Below are 19,693 nucleotides of genomic sequence, written 5' to 3' on the forward strand. Positions count from 1 at the left end.
AACAACAGAAGAATAAGTTATTATTACATTTTAACAGAAGTGTAGATAGAACATGTTGAAAGAGAAAGTAAGCAGATATTAACAGCAAATAAACAAGTAGATTAATAATCTATTTTCTACCACTTGTCCTTAATAATGTAGACAAAATAATAGGTAGATAAATGACACAATATGTTACTGCATACGTCAGCAGACTAAATTAGGAGCCTTTGTTTGTTTACTTACTACTAAAAGACAAGTTGTCTAGTATGTTCACTATTTTATTTAAGGACTAAATTGCAATAAGAAACATATCTTTAATGTACCCTACAATTTTTAGTTAAAATAAAGCCAATAATGCAATTTTTTTGTGGTCCCCTTTATTTAGTAAAGTACCGAAAAATACCGAAAAGTATCAAAATAATTTTAGTACCGGTACCGGTACCAAAATATTGGTATCGTTACAACACTACCCTGGACACATGATGACTTTGAATATGACCAATGTATAATCCTGTAACTACTTGGTATCGGATTGATACCCAAATGTGTGGTATCATCCAAAACTAATGTAAAGTATCAAACAACAGAAGAATAAGTGATTATTACATTTGAACAGAAGTGTAGATAGAACATGTTGAATATTAATAATAATAATAATACATTTTACTTATAAGGTGCTTTTCTGGGCACTCAAGGACACCGTACAAAATCAAAACAACTATTGCTGAAAGAGAAAGTAAGCAGATATTAACAGTAAATAAACAAGTAGATTAATAATTCATTTTCTACAGCTTGTCCTTAATAATTTTGACAAAATAATAGGTAGATTAATGACACAATATGTTACTGCATATGTCAGCAGACTAAATTAGGAGCCTTTGTTTGTTTACTTACTACTAAAAGACAAGTTGTCTTGTATGTTCACTATTTTATTTAAGGACTAAATTGCAATAAGAAACATATCTTTAATGTACCCTAAGATTTTTTGTTAAAATAAAGCCAATAATGAATTTTTTTGTGGTCCCCTTTATTTAGAAAAGTATCGACATGTACCGAAAAGTATCGAAATAATTTTAGTACTGGTACCAAAATATTGGTATCGTTACAACACTACACTGGACACATGAGGACTTTGAATATGACCAATGTATGATCCTGTAACTACTTGGTATCGGATTGATACCCAAATTTGTGGTATCATCCAAAACTAATGTAAAGTATCAAACAACAGCAGAATAAGTGATTATTACATTTTAACAGAAGTGTAGATAGAACATGTTGAAACAGAAAATAAGCAGATATTAACAGTAAATGAACAAGTGGATTAATAATTCATTTTCTACTGCTTGTCCTTAATAATTTTGACAAAATAATAGATAGATAAATGACACAATATGTTACTGCATATGTCAGCAGCTAAATTAGGAGCCTTTGTTTGTTTACTTACTACTAAAAGACAAGTTGTCTTGTATGTTCACTATTTTATTTAAGGACTAAATTGCAATAAGAAACATATGTTTAATGTACCCTAAAATTTTTTTGTTAAAATAAAGCCAATAATGCAATTTTTTTGTGGTCCCCTTTATTTAGTAAAGTACCGAAAAATACCGAAAAGTATCGAAATAATTTTAGTACCGGTACCGGTACCAAAATATTGGTATCGTTACAACACTACCCTGGACACATGATGACTTTGAATATGATCAATGTATGATCCTGTAACTACTTGGTATCGGATTGATACCCAAATTTGTGGTATCATCCAAAACTAATGTAAAGTATTCAAACAACAGAAGAATAAGTGATTATTACATTGTAACAGAAGTGTAGATAGAACATGTTGAAACAGAAAATAAGCAGATATTAACAGTAAATGAACAAGTAGATTAATAATTCATTTTCTACCGCTTGTCCTTAATAATTTTGACAAAATAATAGGTAGATAAATGACACAATATGTTACTGCATATGTCAGCAGCTAAATTAGGAGCCTTTGTTTGTTTACTTACTACTAAAAGACAAGTTGTCTTGTATGTTCACTATTTTATTTAAGGACTAAATTGCAATAAGAAACATATTTTTAATGTACCGTAAAATTTTTAGTTAAAATAAAGCCAATAATGCAATTTTTTTGTGGTCCCCTTTATTTAGAAAAGTACTGAAAAATACCGAAAAGTATCGAAATAATTTTAGTACCGGTACCGGTACCAAAATATTGGTATCGTTACAACACTACCCTGGACACATGATGACTTTGAATATGACCAATGTATGATCCTGTAACTACTTGGTATCGGATTGATACCCAAATTTGTGGTATCATCCAAAACTAATGTAAAGTATCCAAACAACAGAAGAATAAGTGATTATTACATTTTAACAGAAGTGTAGATATAACATGTTGAATAATAATAATAATAATAATACATTTTACTTATAAGGCGCCTTTCTGGGCACTCAAGGACACCGTACAAAATCAAAAAAACTATTGTTGAAAGAGAAAGTAAGCAGATATTAACAGTAAATGAACAAGTAGATTAATAATTCATTTTATACAGCTTGTCCTTAATAATTTTGACAAAATAATAGGTAGGTAAATGACACAATATGTTACTGCATATGTCAGCAGCTAAATTAGGAGCCTTTGTTTGTTTACTTACTACTAAAAGACAAGTTGTCTTGTATGTTCACTATTTTATTTAAAGACAAACTTGCAATAATATTGATTGATTGATTGATTGAGACTTTTATTAGTAGGTTGCACAGTGAAGTACATATTCCGTACAATTGACCACTAAATGGTAACACCCGAATAAGTTTTTCAACTTGTTTAAGTCGGGGTCCACTTAAATTGATTCATGATACAGATATATACTATCATATATACTATCATCATAATACAGTCATCACACAAGATAATCACATTGAATTATTTACATTATTTACAATCAGGAGTGTGGAGGGGGGGTGGGGATATGGACATCAAGTAGTGGACATGGAGAGAGAGAGAGAGAGAGAGAGAGAGAGAGAGAGAGAGAGATCAGAAGGCATAAGAAAAAGAATCTGCATTTGATTGTTTACATTTGATTATTAGCAATCCGGGGAGGGTGTTAGTTTAGGTTTGTAGCTGCCTGGAGGTGAACTTTTATAGCGGTTTTGAAGGAGGATAGAGATGCCCTTTCTTTTATACCTGTTGGGAGCGCATTCCACATTGATGTGGCATAGAAAGAGAATGAGTTAAGACCTTTGTTAGTTCGGAATCTGGGTTTAACGTGGTTAGTGGAGCACCCCCTGGTGTTGTGGTTATGGCGGTCATTTACGTTAAGGAAGTAGTTTGACATGTACTTCGGTATCAGGGAGGTGTAGCGGATTTTATAGACTAGGCTCAGTGCAAGTTGTTTAACTCTGTCCTCCACCTTGAGCCAGCCCACTTTAGAGAAGTGGGTAGGAGTGAGGTGGGATCTGGGGTGGAGGTCTAGAAGTAATCTGACTAGCTTGTTCTGAGATGTAAACATATGTTTCATGTACCCTAAGATTTTTTGTTGAAATAAAGCCAATAATAACATTTTTTGTGGTCCCCTTTATTTAGAAAAGTACCGAAAATTATCGAAATAATTTTAGTACCGGTACCGGTACTAAAATATTGGTATCGTTACAACACTACACTGGACACATGAGGACTTTGAATATGACCAATGTATGATCCTGTAACTACTTGGTATCGGATTGATACCCAAATTTGTGGTATCATCCAAAACTAATGTAAAGTATCAAACAACAGAAGAATAAGTGATTATTACATTTTAACAGAAGTGTAGATAGAACATGTTGAATAATAATAATAATAATAATAATAATACATTTTACTTATAAGGTGCCTTTCTGGGCACTCAAGGACACCGTACAAAATCAAAACAACTATTGCTGAAAGAGAAAGTAAGCAGATATTAACAGTAAATGAACAAGTAGATTAATAATTCATTTCCTACCGCTTGTCCTTAATAATTTTGACAAAATAATAGGTAGATAAATGACACAATATGTTACTGCATATGTCAGGAGCTAAATAAGGAGCCTTTGTTTGTTTACTTACTACTAAAAGACAAGTTGTCTAGTATGTTCACTATTTTATTTAAGGACTAAATTGCAATAAGAAACATATCTTTAAGATTTTTTGTTAAAATAAAGCCAATAATGAATTTTTTTATGGTCCAATTTATTTAGAAAAGTACCGAAAAGTACCGGAAAGTACCGACATACTTTTGGTACCGGTACCAAATATTGGTATCGGGACAACCCCGGCAGAAATGTAGATGTTGGCTCAGAAAAGGTATAAAAAGCCCGGGGTGAGGAACCTACCTATGGGCAGGACGAGGAAGAAGGGCAGCCAACAAAGTGTAAACATGCCCACCACAACTCCCAAAGTTTTTGCCGCCTTCTTTTCCCGGGAGAACTTGAGCAGTTTGACGGTGAGGGAGCTTCTGGCTTGGTGCCCGCGGCCCTTGCCTCGACCGCAGCCGGCGGGCTCGTCGTGCACCTGGGAGCCCTTGTGGATCCTCAGGGTCAGCTCGCCCGAGTCCATCCTCTCCCGCATCACCCCGGCCTCCAGGTTCTTGGTGGTCCGCTTGGCCACCACGTACACCCGGCAGTACATGGCGAGGATGACGACCAGGGGGATGTAGAAGGAGCCGAGGGAGGAGAAGAGCGCGTAAAAGGGCTCCTCGGTGATGAAGCACACCGTGTCGTCCGGCGACGGCGGCTGCTTCCAGCCGAGCAGCGGCCCGATGGAGATGACCACGGACAGCACCCACACGCCCAGCATGGCCAGCAGAGCCCGCTTCTCCGTCACGATGCCCCGGTACTGCAGCGGGTGACTCACGCCGATGTAGCGGTCGATGGAGATGACGCACAGGCTCATGATGGACGCCGTGCAGCACAGCACGTCCAGCGCCGCCCAGATGTCGCAGAAGATGCGCCCGAACACCCAGCGGTCGAGGATCTCCAGCGTGGCCGACACCGGCAGCACCGTGGTGCCCAGCAGCAGGTCGGCGATGGCCAGGTTGATGATGAAGTAGTTGGTGGGCGTGCGCAGGTGCCTGTTGCACACCACCGAGAGGATGACCAGGATGTTCCCCGCGATGGCGAACACGATGAACGCCGCCAGCACCAAGCCCAGCGGGACGGCCCGGCCCAGGGCGACCCCGCCGGGCGCGCTGCGGTTCCCCTCCGAGCCGTCGGTAAAGTTGATCCCGGACTCATTTTTCCACAAGATCGTGACATCGTCAGTGCTCGCAGTCATGTTGGCCGCACGGCTCCTCCATAGCAGGATTCACATGTCCGGCGTGGATCACTGCAACTCTCCCCGAGAGTTCATCCACGCGTGGATGCGCGCTAGAAAAAAAGGGGGGTCTAAGAGCGGGAGTTCTGCTGCAGTCCTGCAGCTGCCACTGCGTGGGCAAGTGAGGGGAGGGCAAGCCGGGACAATGCATCGTGGAGAGTGTCTTCGTAGTGGGAGGGAGGCTGCTTCGTTCACATGACAGCAGAGGAGGGTCTTGATGGCGCGTAATTGTTGTATGCATTGGATTATTTTTTCATGTAGTTTTTCTTTGTTTTATGCCTTTTTTTAAATACAGCAAACACACAAAATGTGCAATATTTTCCTCCAAAATATATTTCAAAATGGGGAATTTTTTTTTTTTTTTTTTTAAATAAAAAAATAATTGTTTAATGCAGTCCTTAAGATGCAGACGTGTCAAAAACTACAGACTTTTTTTTTCAAATCTGATTAATCACAGTAAATTGCTTGTAAATTGCTCCATTTTTTTTTTTTTAACAATGATGGTTAGATTTTTTCTTTGCTTTATTTTTTTCTTGTTTTATGCCTTTTTTTATACAGCAAACACACAAAATGTGCAATATTTTCCTCCAAAATATATTTCAAAATGGGGAAAAAAAAATATATATATTTTTTTAATAAAAAAATAATTGTTTAATGCAGTCCTTAAGATGCAGACGTGTCAAGAACTACAGCCTTTTTTTTCAAATCTGATTAATCACAGTAAATTGCTTGTAAATTGCTCCATAATTTTTTTTTAACAATGATGGTTAGATTTTTTCTTTGCTTCATTTTTTTCTTGTTTTATGCCTTTTTTTAATACAGCAAACACACAAAATGTGCAATATTTTCCTCCAAAATATATTTCAAAATGGGGGGAAAAAAAAGATATATATTTTTTTAATAAAAAAATAATTGTTTAATGCAGTCCTTAAAGGCCTACTGAAAGCCACTACTACCGACCACGCAGTCTGATAGTTTATATATAAATGATGAAATCTTAACATTGCAACACATGCCAATACGGCCGGGTTAACTTATAAAGTGACATTTTAAATTTGCCGCTAAACTTCCGGTTCGAAACGCCTCTGAGGATGACGTATGCGCGTGACGTAGACCGGCGAACACGGGTATGCCTTCCACATTGAAGCCAATACGAAAAAGCTCTGTTTTTATTTCATAATTCCACAGTATTCTGGACATCTGTGTTCGTGAATCTGTTGCTATCATGTTCATTGCATTATGGAGAAAGAAGCTGAGCAAGCAAAGAAGAAAGTTGTCGGTGCGAAATGGACGTATTTTTCGAACGTAGTCAGCAACAACAGTACACAGCCGGCGCTTCTTTGTTTACATTCCCGGAAGATGCAGTCAAGATGGAAGAACTCGGATAACAGAGACTCTAACCAGGAGGACTTTTGACTTGGATACACAGACGCCTGTAGAGAACTGGGACAACACAGACTCTTACCAGGATTACTTTGATTTGGATGACAAAGACGCAGACGTGCTACTGTGAGTATGCAGCTTTGGCTTCTAAACATTTGATCGCTTGACCGTATGTGCGCAACTTTTTTTTGCGTATGTACGTAACTTTTTAAAAATATATAAGCTTTATGAACCTTGGGTTAGGTGAACGGTCTTTTGGGCTGAGTGATTGTGTGTGTTGATCAGGTGTTTGAATTGTATTGGCGTGTTCTATGGAGCTAGGAGCTAGCATAGGAGCTAGGAGCTAGCATAACAAACACGCAGGTGTTTTTATGCAGGATTAATTTGTGGCATATTAAATATAAGCCTGGTTGTGTTGTGGCTAATAGAGTATATATATGTCTTGTGTTTATTTACTGTTGTAGTCATTCCCAGCTGAATATCAGGTCACCCCCGGCTCTCACAGCATCTTCCCTATCTGAATAGCTTCAACTCCCCACTAGTCCTTCACTTGCACTTTACTCATCCACAAATCTTTCATCCTCGCTCAAATTAATGGGGAAATTGTCGCTTTCTCGGTCCGAATCTCTCTCACTTCATGCGGCCATCATTGTAAACAATAGGGAACTTTGCGTATATGTTCAACTGACTACGTCACGCTACTTCCGGTCGGGGCAAGCCTTTTTTTTATCAGATACCAAAAGTTGCAATCTTTATCGTCGTTGTTCTATACTAAATCCTTTCAGCAAAAATATGGCAATATCGCGAAATGATCAAGTATGACACATAGAATAGATCTGCTATCCCCGTTTAAATAAAAAAAATTCATTTCAGTAGGCCTTTAAAGGCCTACTGAAAGCCACTACTAGCGACCACGCAGTCTGATAGTTTATATATCAATGATGAAATCTTAACATTGCAACACATGCCAATACAGCCGGGTTAACTTATAAAGTGCAATTTTAAATTTCCCGCTAAACTTCCGGTTGAAAAACGCCTTTGGATATGATGTATGCGTGTGACGTCACGACGACAACGGAAGTATTCGGAGCCCGTTGAATCCAATGAGCCAGCTTGTACCTAAGTTACAGTCAGAGCGAAAAAAGCTACGTCCTTCACTGCCTCTCTAGTCATTCACTCTAACGTTCCTCATCCACAAATCTTTCATCCTCGCTCAAATTAATGGGGTAATCGTCGCTTTGTCGCTCCGAATCTCTCTCGCTCCATTGTAAACAACGGGGAATTGTGAGGAATATTACCTCCTGTGACGTCACGCTACTTCCGGTATAGGCAAGGCTTTATCGACTTTATCGTCGATGTTCTCTACTAAATCCTTTCAGCAAAAATATGGCAATATCGCAAAATGATCAAGTATGACACATAGAATGGATCTGCTATTCCCGTTTAAATAAAAAAAAAATCATTTCAGTAGGCCTTTAAGATGCAGACGTGTCAAGAACTACAGACTTTTTTTTTCAAATCTGATTAATCACAGTAAATTGCTTGTAAATTGCTCCATATTTTTTTTTTTAACAATGATGGTTAGATTTTTTCTTTGCTTTATTTTTTTCTTGTTTTATGCCTTTTTTTTAATACAGCAAACACACAAAATGTGCAATATTTTCCTCCAAAATATATTTCAAAATGGGGAAAAAAATTATATATATTTTTTTTAAATAAAAAAAATATTGTTTAATGCAGTCCTTAAGATGCAGACGTGTCAAGAACTACAGCCTTTTTTTTCTCAAATCTGATTAATCACAGTAAATTGCTTGTAAATTGCTCCATAATTTTTTTTTAACAATGATGGTTAGATTTTTTCTTTGCTTAATTTTTTTCTTGTTTTATGCCTTTTTTTATACAGCAAACACACAAAATGTGCAATATTTTCCTCCAAAATATATTTCAAAATGGGAAAAAAATATATATATATTTTTTAAATAAAAAAATAATTGTTTAATGCAGTCCTTAAGATGCAGACGTGTCAAGAACTACAGACTTTTTTTTCCCAAATCTGATTAATCACAGTAAATTGCTTGTAAATTGCTCCATAATTTTTTTTAACAATGATGGTTAGATTTTTTCTTTGCTTTATTTTTTTCTTGTTTTATGCCTTTTTTTTAAATACAGCAAACACACAAAATGTGCAATATTTTCCTCCAAAATATATTTCAAAATGGGGAGAAAATATATATATATATATTTTTTAATAAAAAAAATATTGTTTAATGCAGTCCTTAAGATGCAGACGTGTCAAGAACTACAGACTTTTTCCCCCCAAATCTTATTAATCACAGTAAATTGCTTGTAAATTGCTCCATAATTTTTTTTTAACAATGATGGTTAGATTTTTTCTTTGCTTTATTTTTTTCTTGTTTTATGCCTTTTTTTTAATACAGCAAACACACAAAATGTGCAATATTTTCCTCCAAAATATATTTCAAAATGGGAAAAAAAATAAATAAATTTTTTTTAAATAAAAAAATTATTGTTTAATGCAGTCCTTAAGATGCAGATGTGTCAAGAACTACAGACTTTTTTTTTCCAAATCTGATTAATCATAGTAAATTGCTTGTAAATTGCTCCATAATTTTTTTTTAACAATGATGGTTAGATTTTTTCTTTGCTTTATTTTTTTCTTGTTTTATGCCTTTTTTTATACAGCAAACACACAAAATGTGCAATATTTTCCTCCAAAATATATTTCAAAATGGGAAAAAAAAATAAAATATTTTTTTTAAATAAAAAAATAATTGTTTAATGCAGTCCTTAAGATGCAGACGTGTCAAGAACTACAGACTTTGTTTTCCAAATCTGATTAATCACAGTAAATTGCTTGTAAATTGCTCCATAATTTTTTTTTAACAATGATGGTTAGATTTTTTCTTTGCTTTATTTTTTTCTTGTTTTATGCCTTTTTTTTTAATACAGCAAACACACAAAATATGCAATATTTTCCTCCAAAATATATTTCAAAATGGGAAAAAAAAAAAAAAAAAAAATGTTAATAAAAAAATTATTGTGTAATGCAGTCCTTAAGATGCAGACGTGTCAAGAACTACAGACTTTTTTCCCCAAATCTGATTAATCACAGTAAATTGCTTGTAAATTGCTCCATAATTTTTTTTTAACAATGATGGTTAGATTTTTTCTTTGCTTTATTTTTTTCTTGTTTTATGCCTTTTTTTAATACAGCAAACACACAAAATGTGCAATATTTTCCTCCAAAATATATTTCAAAATGGGAATAAAAAATAAATATATTTTTTTTAAATAAAAAAATTATTGTTTAATGCAGTCCTTAAGATGCAGACGTGTCAAGAACTACAGCCTTTTTTTTCAAATCTGATTAATCACAGTAAATTGCTTGTAAATTGCTCCATATTTTTTTTTTAACAATGATGGTTAGATTTTTTCTTTGCTTTATTTTTTTCTTGTTTTATGCCTTTTTTTAATACAGCAAACACACAAAATGTGCAATATTTTCCTCCAAAATATATTTCAAAATGGGAAAAAAAAAAAATATATAATTTTTTTAAATAAAACAATTATTGTTTAATGCAGTCCTTAAGATGCAGACGTGTCAAGAACTACAGACTTTTTTTTTTCAAATCTGATTAATCACAGTAAATTGCTTGTAAATTGCTCCATAATTTTTTTAAACAATGATGGTTAGATTTTTTCTTTGCTTTATTTTTTTCTTGTTTTATGCCTTTTTTTATACGGAAAACACACAAAATGTGCAATATTTTCCTCCAAAATATATTTCAAAATGGGAAAAAAAAATAAATATATTTTTTAAATAAAAAAATAATTGTTTAATGCAGTCCTTAAGATGCAGACGTGTCAAGAACTACAGCCTTTTTTTCCCCAAATCTGATTAATCACAGTAAATTGCTTGTAAATTGCTCCATCATTTTTTTAAAAAAATGATGGTTAGATTTTTTCTTTGCTTTATTTTTTTCTTGTTTTATGCCTTTTTTTTAAATACAGCAAACACACAAAATGTGCAATATTTTCCTCCAAAATATATTTCAAAATGGGAAAAAAAAAAAATATATTTTTTTTTAATAAAAAAATAATTGTTTAATGCAGTCCTTAAGATGCAGACGTGTCAAGAACTACATCCTTTTTTTTTCAAATCTGATTAATCACAGTAAATTGCTTGTAAATTGCTCCATAATTTTTTTTTAACAATGATGGTTAGATTTTTTCTTTGCTTAATTTTTTTCTTGTTTTATGCCTTTTTTAAATACAGCAAACACACAAAATGTGCAATATTTTCTTCCAAAATATATTTCAAAATGGGGAAGAAAAAAAAAAAAAATTTTTTTTAAATAAAAAAATAATTGTTTAATGCAGTCCTTAAGATGCAGACGTGTCAAGAACTACAGACTTTTTTTTTCAAATCTGATTAATCACAGTAAATTGCTTGTAAATTACTCCATATTTTTTTTTTTAACAATGATGGTTAGATTTTTTCTTTGCTTTATTTTTTTCTTGTTTTATGCCTTTTTTTATACAGAAAACACACAAAATGTGCAATATTTTCCTCCAAAATATATTTCAAAATGGGAAAAAATAATATATATATTTTTTAAATAAAAAAATAATTGTTTAATGCAGTCCTTAAGATGCAGACGTGTCAAGAACTACAGACTTTTTTTTTCAAATCTGATTAATCACAGTAAATTGCTTGTAAATTGCTCCATAATTTTTTTTTAACAATGATGGTTAGATATTTTCTTTGCTTTATTTTTTTCTTGTTTTATGCCTTTTTTTATACAGCAAACACACAAAATGTGCAATATTTTCCTCCAAAATATATTTCAAAATGGGAAAAAAAATATATACATTTCTTTTTAATAAAAAAATTATTGTTTAATGCAGTCCTTAATATGCAGACGTGTCAAGAACTACAGACTTTAAAAAAAAAATCTGATTAATCACAGTAAATTGCTTGTAAATTGCTCCATAATTTCTTTTTTAACAATGATGGTTAGATTTTTTCTTTGCTTTATTTTTTTCTTGTTTTATGCCTTTTTTTATACAGCAAACACACAAAATGTGCAATATTTTCCTCCAAAATATATTTCAAACTGGGAAAAAAAAAAAAAAATATTTTTTTAATAAAAAAATAATTGTTTAATGCAGTCCTTAAGATGCAGACGTGTCAAGAACTACAGACTTTTTTTTTCAAATCTGATTAATCACAGTAAATTGCTTGTAAATTGCTCCATAATTTTTTTTTAACAATGATGGTTAGATTTTTTCTTTGCTTTATTTTTTTCTTGTTTTATGCCTTTTTTTTAATACAGCAAACACACAAAATGTGCAATATTTTCCTCCAAAATATATTTCAAAATGGGAAAAAAAATATATATATATTTTTTTTATAAAAAAATAATTGTTTAATGCAGTCCTTAAGATGCAGACGTGTCAAGAACTACAGACTTTTTTTTTTCAAATCTGATTAATCACAGTAAATTGCTTGTAAATTGCTCCATAATTTTTTTTTAACAATGATGGTTAGATTTTTTCTTTGCTTTATTTTTTTCTTGTTTTATGCCTTTTTTTAAATACAGCAAACACACAAAATGTGCAATATTTTCTTCCAAAATATATTTCAAAATGGGGAAGAAAAAAAATATATATATTTTTTTAATAAAAAAATAATTGTTTAATGCAGTCCTTAAGATGCTACGGAGCCCCTAAAGGGACATGGGAATTTTTTTTTTTTTAGACATGTATCTCGTGGCCACGAGAAAGTATCTCGTGGCCACGAGAAACTTTCTCGTGGCCACGAGAAACTTTTTATAAAAAAAAAAAAAAAAAAAAAAAAATTAAATTTTTTTTTTTTTTTTTTTTTTTTAATAAAAAGTTTCTCGTGGCCACGAGAAAGTTTCTCGTGGCCACGAGAAACTTTCTCGTGCGCACGAGAAACTTTCTCGTGGCCACGAGAAACTTTCTCGTGGCCACGAGAAACTTTCTCGTGGCCACGAGAAAGCATTGGATGCGTGCTGATGTGTGTTAAAATGGCAGTTTATGAGTTAATATGGCTGTATTTCCAGATAGGACTTTCCCCCATGTGTGTTGTGGCAAAATGTGAATGCTTGATTAGTAGGTGTGAGACAAACACTTTATCTTCCTGGTTATTGTAACGCTACGTGTTTGACATTATTTAAGACGTTATCATGCCCGGGAAAGGACAGTTTTCCTCTTCTGTGGCTGTGGGGGGTGGGCGTGGCTTGCGGACCTGCAGTGAAGCGGAGTGTGTCAGTTAGTCCCATGGTGATGTGATCAAACTTCTTTCTTGCTTGGAAGATACACACACAATTGTAACTGTTATTTCTTCCTGCAAATAATAAATATGTACAACGTGTTTGGATGTATTCATTTATGTAAAATTGTCATTAAATGTAATATTGCCTGATACGACGTACGTAATATTTTGATATTTACACATCGCATATTTACACACGCGCATCTGACTAGAATACCCTTATGTGCATTACATATATCAACATCAACTACCTACTGTACTGTTTACTTGTTGAAATACCCTTTTTAGAACAAATATCTACCCACATAATATATATGTGTATATATAATATATATATATGTGTATGTATGTATATGCATATATATATATATATATATATATATATATATATATATATATATATATATATATATATATATATATATATATATATATATATATATATATATATATATATGTGTATCTATATATATATATATATATATATATATATATATATATATATATATATATATATATATATATATATATATATATATGTATATGTATATATATATATATATATATATATATATATATATATATATATATATATGTATATGTATATATATATATATATATATATATATATATATATATATATATATATATATATACATATATATATATATATATATATATATATATATATATATATATATATATATATATATATATATATATATATATATATATATATATATATATATATATATATATACATATTATGTATAAGCATGTATATATATACTCTACCGTTTAAAAGTTTGGGGTCACATTGAAATGTCCTTATTTTTGAAGGAAAAGCACTGTACTTTTCAATGAAGATAACTTTCAACTAGTCTTAACTTTAAAGAAATACACTCTATACATTGCTAATGTGGTAAATGACTATTCTAGCTGCAAATGTCTGGTTTTTGGTGCAATATCTACATAGGTGTATAGAGGCCCATTTCCAGCAACTATCACTCCAGTGTTCTAATGGTACAATGTGTTTGCTCATTGGCTCAGAAGGCTAATTGATGATTAGAAAACCCTTGTGCAATCATGTTCACACATCTGAAAACACTTTAACTCGTTACAGAAGCTACAAAACTGACCTTCCTTTGAGCAGATTGAGTTTCTGGAGCATCACATTTGTGGGGTCAATTAAACGCTCAAAATGGCCAGAAAAAGAGAAGTTTCATCTGAAACTCGACAGTCTATTCTTGTTCTTAGAAATGAAGGCTATTCTACAAAATTGTTTGGGTGACCCCAAACTTTTGAACGGTAGTGTATATATATATATTATATTACTGTAACTTGTTCTTAAAAATAGTAGTTATTTTGTTTGTCAAATTTAGTGTTTGTGTGTATATATGTATACTGTATATTTTTATGTGTGTTTCTTCCTATACAGTATACATGTATATGTGTGTGTGTGCGTGTATATACTGTATATATATATATATATATATATATATATATATATATATATATATATATATATATATATATATATATATATATATATATATATATATATATATATATGCATATACATACATACACATATATATATTATATATACCGTACACATATAAATTATGTGGGTAGATATTTGTTCTAAAAAGGGTATTTCAACAAGTAAACAGTACATTAAGTAGTTGATGTTGATATATGTAATGCACATAAGGGTATTCTAGTCAGATGCGCGTGTGTAAATATGCGATGTGTAAATATCAAAATATTACGTACGTCGTATCACTTTTTGTCAGGCAATATTACATTTAATGACAATTTTACATAAATGAATACATCCAAACACGTTGTACATATTTATTATTTGCAGGAAGAAATAACAGTTACAATTGTGTGTGTATCTTCCAAGCAAGAAAGAAGTTTGATCACATCACCATGGGACTAACTGACACACTCCGCTTCACTGCAGGTCCGCAAGCCACGCCCACCCCCCACAGCCACAGAAGAGGAAAACTGTCCTTTCCCGGGCATGATAAAGTCTTAAATAATGTCAAACACGTAGCGTTACAATAACCAGGAAGATAAAGTGTTTGTCTCACACCTACTAATCAAGCATTCACATTTTGCCACAACACACATGGGGGAAAGTCCTATCTGGAAATACAGCCATATTAAGTCATAAACTGCCATTTTAACACACATCAGCACGCATCCAATGCTTTCTCGTGGCCACGAGAAAGTTTCTCGTGGCCACGAGAAAGTTTCTCGTGCGCACGAGAAAGTTTCTCGTGGCCACGAGAAAGTTTCTCGTGGCCACGAGAAACTTTTTATAAAAAAAAAAAAAAAAAAAAAAATATTAATTTTTTTTTTTTTTTTTTTTTTTTTTAAATAAAAAGTTTCTCGTGGCCACGAGAAACTTTCTCGTGGCCACGAGATACTTTCTCGTGGCCACGAGATACTTTCTCGTGGCCACGAGATACATGTCTAAAAAAAAAAAAATTCCCATGTCCCTTTAGGGGCTCCGTAAGATGCAGACGTGTCAAGAACTACAGACTTTTTTTTTCAAATCTGATTAATCACAGTAAATTGCTTGTAAATTACTCCATAATTTTTTTTTTAACAATGATGGTTAGATTTTTTCTTTGCTTTATTTTTTTCTTGTTTTATGCCTTTTTTTTATACAGCAAACACACAAAATGTGCAATATTTTCCTCCAAAATATATTTCAAAATGGAAAAAAAAAAATATACATTTCTTTTTAATAAAAAAATAATTGTTTAATGCAGTCCTTAAGATGCAGACGTGTCAAGAACTACAGACTTTTTTTTAAAAATCTGATTAATCACAGTAAATTGCTTGTAAATTGCTCCATAAATTTTTTTTAACAATGATGGTTAGATTTTTTCTTTGCTTTATTTTTTTCTTGTTTTATGCCTTTTTTTTAATACAGCAAACACACAAAATGTGCAATATTTTCCTCCAAAATATATTTCAAAATGGGGAAAAAAAATAAATATATTTTTTAAATAAAAAAATAATTGTTAAATGCAGTCCTTAAAGGCCTACTGAAAGCCACTACTACCGACCACGCAGTCTGATAGTTTATATATCAATGATGAAATCTTAACATTGCAACACATGCCAATACGGCCGGGTTAATTTATAAAGTGCAATTTTAAATTTCCCGCTAAACTTCCGGTTGAAAAACTCCTTTGGATATGATGTATGCGTGTGACGTCACGACGGCAACGGAAGTATTCGGAGCCCGTTGAATCCAATACAAATCAGCTCTGTTTTCATCTCATAATGCCACATTATTCTGGACATCTGTGTTGGTGAATCTTTTGCAATTTGTTTAATGAACAATGGAGGCTGCAAAGAAGAACGTTGTAGGTGGGATCGGTGTATTAGCGGCTGGCTGTAGCAACACAACAAGGACTACCTACTTGGATAGCAGACGCCTAGCCGATGCTAGCCGCCAACCGCACGGATGATCGGGTGAAGTCCTTCGTCGCGCCGTCGATCACTGGAACGCAGGTGAGCACGGGTGTTGATGAGCAGATGAGGGCTGGCTGGCGTAGGTGGAGCGCTAATGTTTTTATCATAGCTCTGTGAGGACCGGTTGCTAAGTTGCTAAGTTAGCTTCAGCGTCGTTAGCAAAAGCATTGTTAAGCTTTGCCAGGCTGAGAATTATTAACCGTGTAGTTACATGTCCATGGTTTAATAGTATTGTTGATCTTCTGTCTATCCTTCCAGTCAGGGATTTATTTATTTTGTTTCTATCTTCATTTGAGAACGATGCTATCACGTTAGCTCCGTAGCTAAAGTGCTTCACCGATGTATTGTCGTGGAGATAAAAGTCACTGTGAATGTCCATTTCGCGTTCTCGACTCTCATTTTCAAGAGGATATAGTATCCGAGGTGGTTTAAAATACAAATCCGTGATCCACAATAGAAAAAGGAGAGAGTGTGGAATCCAATGAGCCAGCTTGTACCTAAGTTACGGTCAGAGCGAAAAAAGCTACGTCCTTCACTGCCTCTCTAGTCATTCACTCTAACGTTCCTCATCCACGAATCTTTCATCCTCGCTCAAATTAATGGGGTAATCGTCGCTTTGTCGCTCCGAATCTCTCTCGCTCCATTGTAAACAACGGGGAATTGTGAGGACTACTAGCTCTTGTGACGTCACGCTACTTCCGGTAGGGGCAAGGCTTTTTTTTTATCAGCGAGCAAAAGTTGCGAACTTTATCGTCGATGTTCTCTACTAAATCCTTTCAGCAAAAATATGGCAATATCGCGAAATGATCAAGTATGACACATAGAATGGATCTGCTATTCCCGTTTAAATAAAAAAAAATCATTTCAGTAGGCCTTTAAGCATTAACCGTGTATTTACATGTCCCTGGTTTAATAGTATTGTTGATCTTCTGTCTATCCTTCCAGTCAGGGATTTATTTATTTTGTTTCTATATGCAGTTAAGCACGATGCTATCACGTTAGCTCCGTAGCTAAAGTGTTTCGTCGATGTATTGTCGTGGAGATAAAAGTCACTGTGAATGTCCATTTCGCGTTCTCGACTCTCATTTTCAAGAGGATATAGTATCCGAGGTGGTTTAAAATACAAATCCGTGATCCACAATAGAAAAAGGAGAGCATGTGGAATCCAATGAGCCAGCTTGTACCTAAGTTACGGTCAGAGCAAAAAAAGATATGTCTTGCACTGCATTCTAGTCCGTCACTCTAACGTTCCTCATCCACAAATCTTTCATCCTCACTCAAATTAATGGGGTAATCGTCGCTTTCTCGGTCCAAATTGAAAACAATAGGTAAATATGAGGAAGCGATCAACTGACTACGTCACGCTACTTCCGGTAGGGGCAAGGCTTTTTGTTATCAGAGACCAAAAGTTGCAAACTTTATCGTCGTTGTTCTCTACTAAATCCTTTCAGCAAAAATATGGCAATATCGCGAAATGATCAAGTATGACACATAGAATGGATCTGCTATCCCTGTTTAAATAGAAACAATTAATTTCAGTAGGCCTTTAAGGACTGCATTTAACAATTATTGTTTTATTTTAAAAATATATATATATTTTTTCTTCCCATTTTGAAATATATTTTGGAGGAAAATATTGCACATTTTGTGTGTTTGCTGTATTAAAAAAAAGGCATAAAACAAGAAAAAAATAAAGCAAAGAAAAAATCTAACCATCATTGTTAAAAAAAAAATTATGGAGCAATTTACAAGCAATTTACTGTGATTAATCAGATTTAAAAAAAAAAGTCTGTAGTTCTTGACACGTCTGCATCTTAAAGGCCTACTGAAATGATTTTTATTTATTTAAACGGGAATAGCAGATCCATTCTATGTGTCATACTTGATCATTTCGCGATATTGCCATATTTTTGCTGAAAGGATTTAGTAGAGAACATCGACGATAAAGTTCGCAACTTTTGCTCGCTGATAAAAAAAAGCCTTGCCCCTACCGGAAGTAGCGTGACGTCACAGGAGCTAGTATTCCTCACAATTCCCCGTTGTTTACAATGGAGCGAGAGAGATTCGGAGCGACAAAGCGACGATTACCCCATTAATTTGAGCGAGGATGAAAGATTCGTGGATGAGGAACGTTAGAGTGAATGACTAGAGAGGCAGTGAAGGACGTAGCTTTTTTCGCTCTGACCGTAACTTAGGTACAAGCTGGCTCATTGGATTCCACACTCTCTCCTTTTTCTATTGTGGATCACGGATTTGTATTTTAAACCACCTCGGATACTATATCCTCTTGAAAATGAGAGTCGAGAACGCGAAATGGACATTCACAGTGACTTTTATCTCCACGACAATACATCGGTGAAGCACTTTAGCTACGGAGCTAACGTGATAGCATCGTTCTCAAATGAAGATAGAAACAAAATAAATAAATCCCTGACTGGAAGGATAGACAGAAGATCAACAATACTATTAAACCATGGACATGTAACTACACGGTTAATAATTCTCAGCCTGGCAAAGCTCAACAATGCTTTTGCTAACGACGCTGAAGCTAACTTAGCAACTTAGCAACCGGTCCTCACAGAGCTATGATAAAAACATTAGCGCTCCACCTACGCCAGCCAGCCCTCATCGGCTCATCAACACCCGTGCTCACCTGCGTTCCAGTGATCGACGGCGCGATGAAGGACTTCACCCGATCATCCGTGCGGTTGGCGGCTAGCATCGGCTAGGGGTCTGCTATCCAAGTAAGTAGTCCTTGTTGTGTTGCTACAGCCAGCCGCTAATACACCGATCCCACCTACAACTTTCTTCTTTGCAGCCTCCATTGTTCATTAAACAAATTGCAAAAGATTCACCAACACAGATGTCCAGAATAATGTGGCATTATGAGATGAAAACAGAGCTGTTTTGTATTGGATTCAACGGGCTCCGAATACTTCCGTTGCCGTCGTGACGTCACACGCATACATCATATCCAAAGGAGTTTTTCAACCGGAAGTTTAGCGGGAAATTTAAAATGTCACTTTATAAGTTAACCTGGCCGTATTGGCATGTGTTGCAATGTTAAGATTTCATCATTGATGTATAAACTATCAGACTGCGTGGTCGGTAGTAGTGGCTTTCAGTAGGCCTTTAAGATGCAGACGTTGTCAAGAATTAAAGACTTGCTT

The 19,693-nt window shown here is 34.0% G+C and overlaps 1 protein-coding gene across 1 annotated transcript in view; it reads right to left on the reverse strand.

Moving 5' to 3' along the window:
- The window catches only part of LOC133648031 (alpha-1A adrenergic receptor-like), a 34,294-nt gene extending 28,815 nt beyond the window's left edge, over positions 1–5,479 (reverse strand). The window contains exon 1 of the mRNA XM_062043799.1: positions 4,342–5,479. Within this exon, the coding sequence (XP_061899783.1) occupies positions 4,342–5,281 (940 nt within the window). The 5' untranslated portion in view covers positions 5,282–5,479. The remainder of the gene's footprint in view (positions 1–4,341) is intronic.
- Positions 5,480–19,693: the final 14,214 nt, after the last annotated feature.

The sequence above is a fragment of the Entelurus aequoreus genome, linkage group LG04, assembly GCF_033978785.1.
Source record: "Entelurus aequoreus isolate RoL-2023_Sb linkage group LG04, RoL_Eaeq_v1.1, whole genome shotgun sequence".
NCBI classification, from domain to species: domain Eukaryota; kingdom Metazoa; phylum Chordata; class Actinopteri; order Syngnathiformes; family Syngnathidae; genus Entelurus; species Entelurus aequoreus.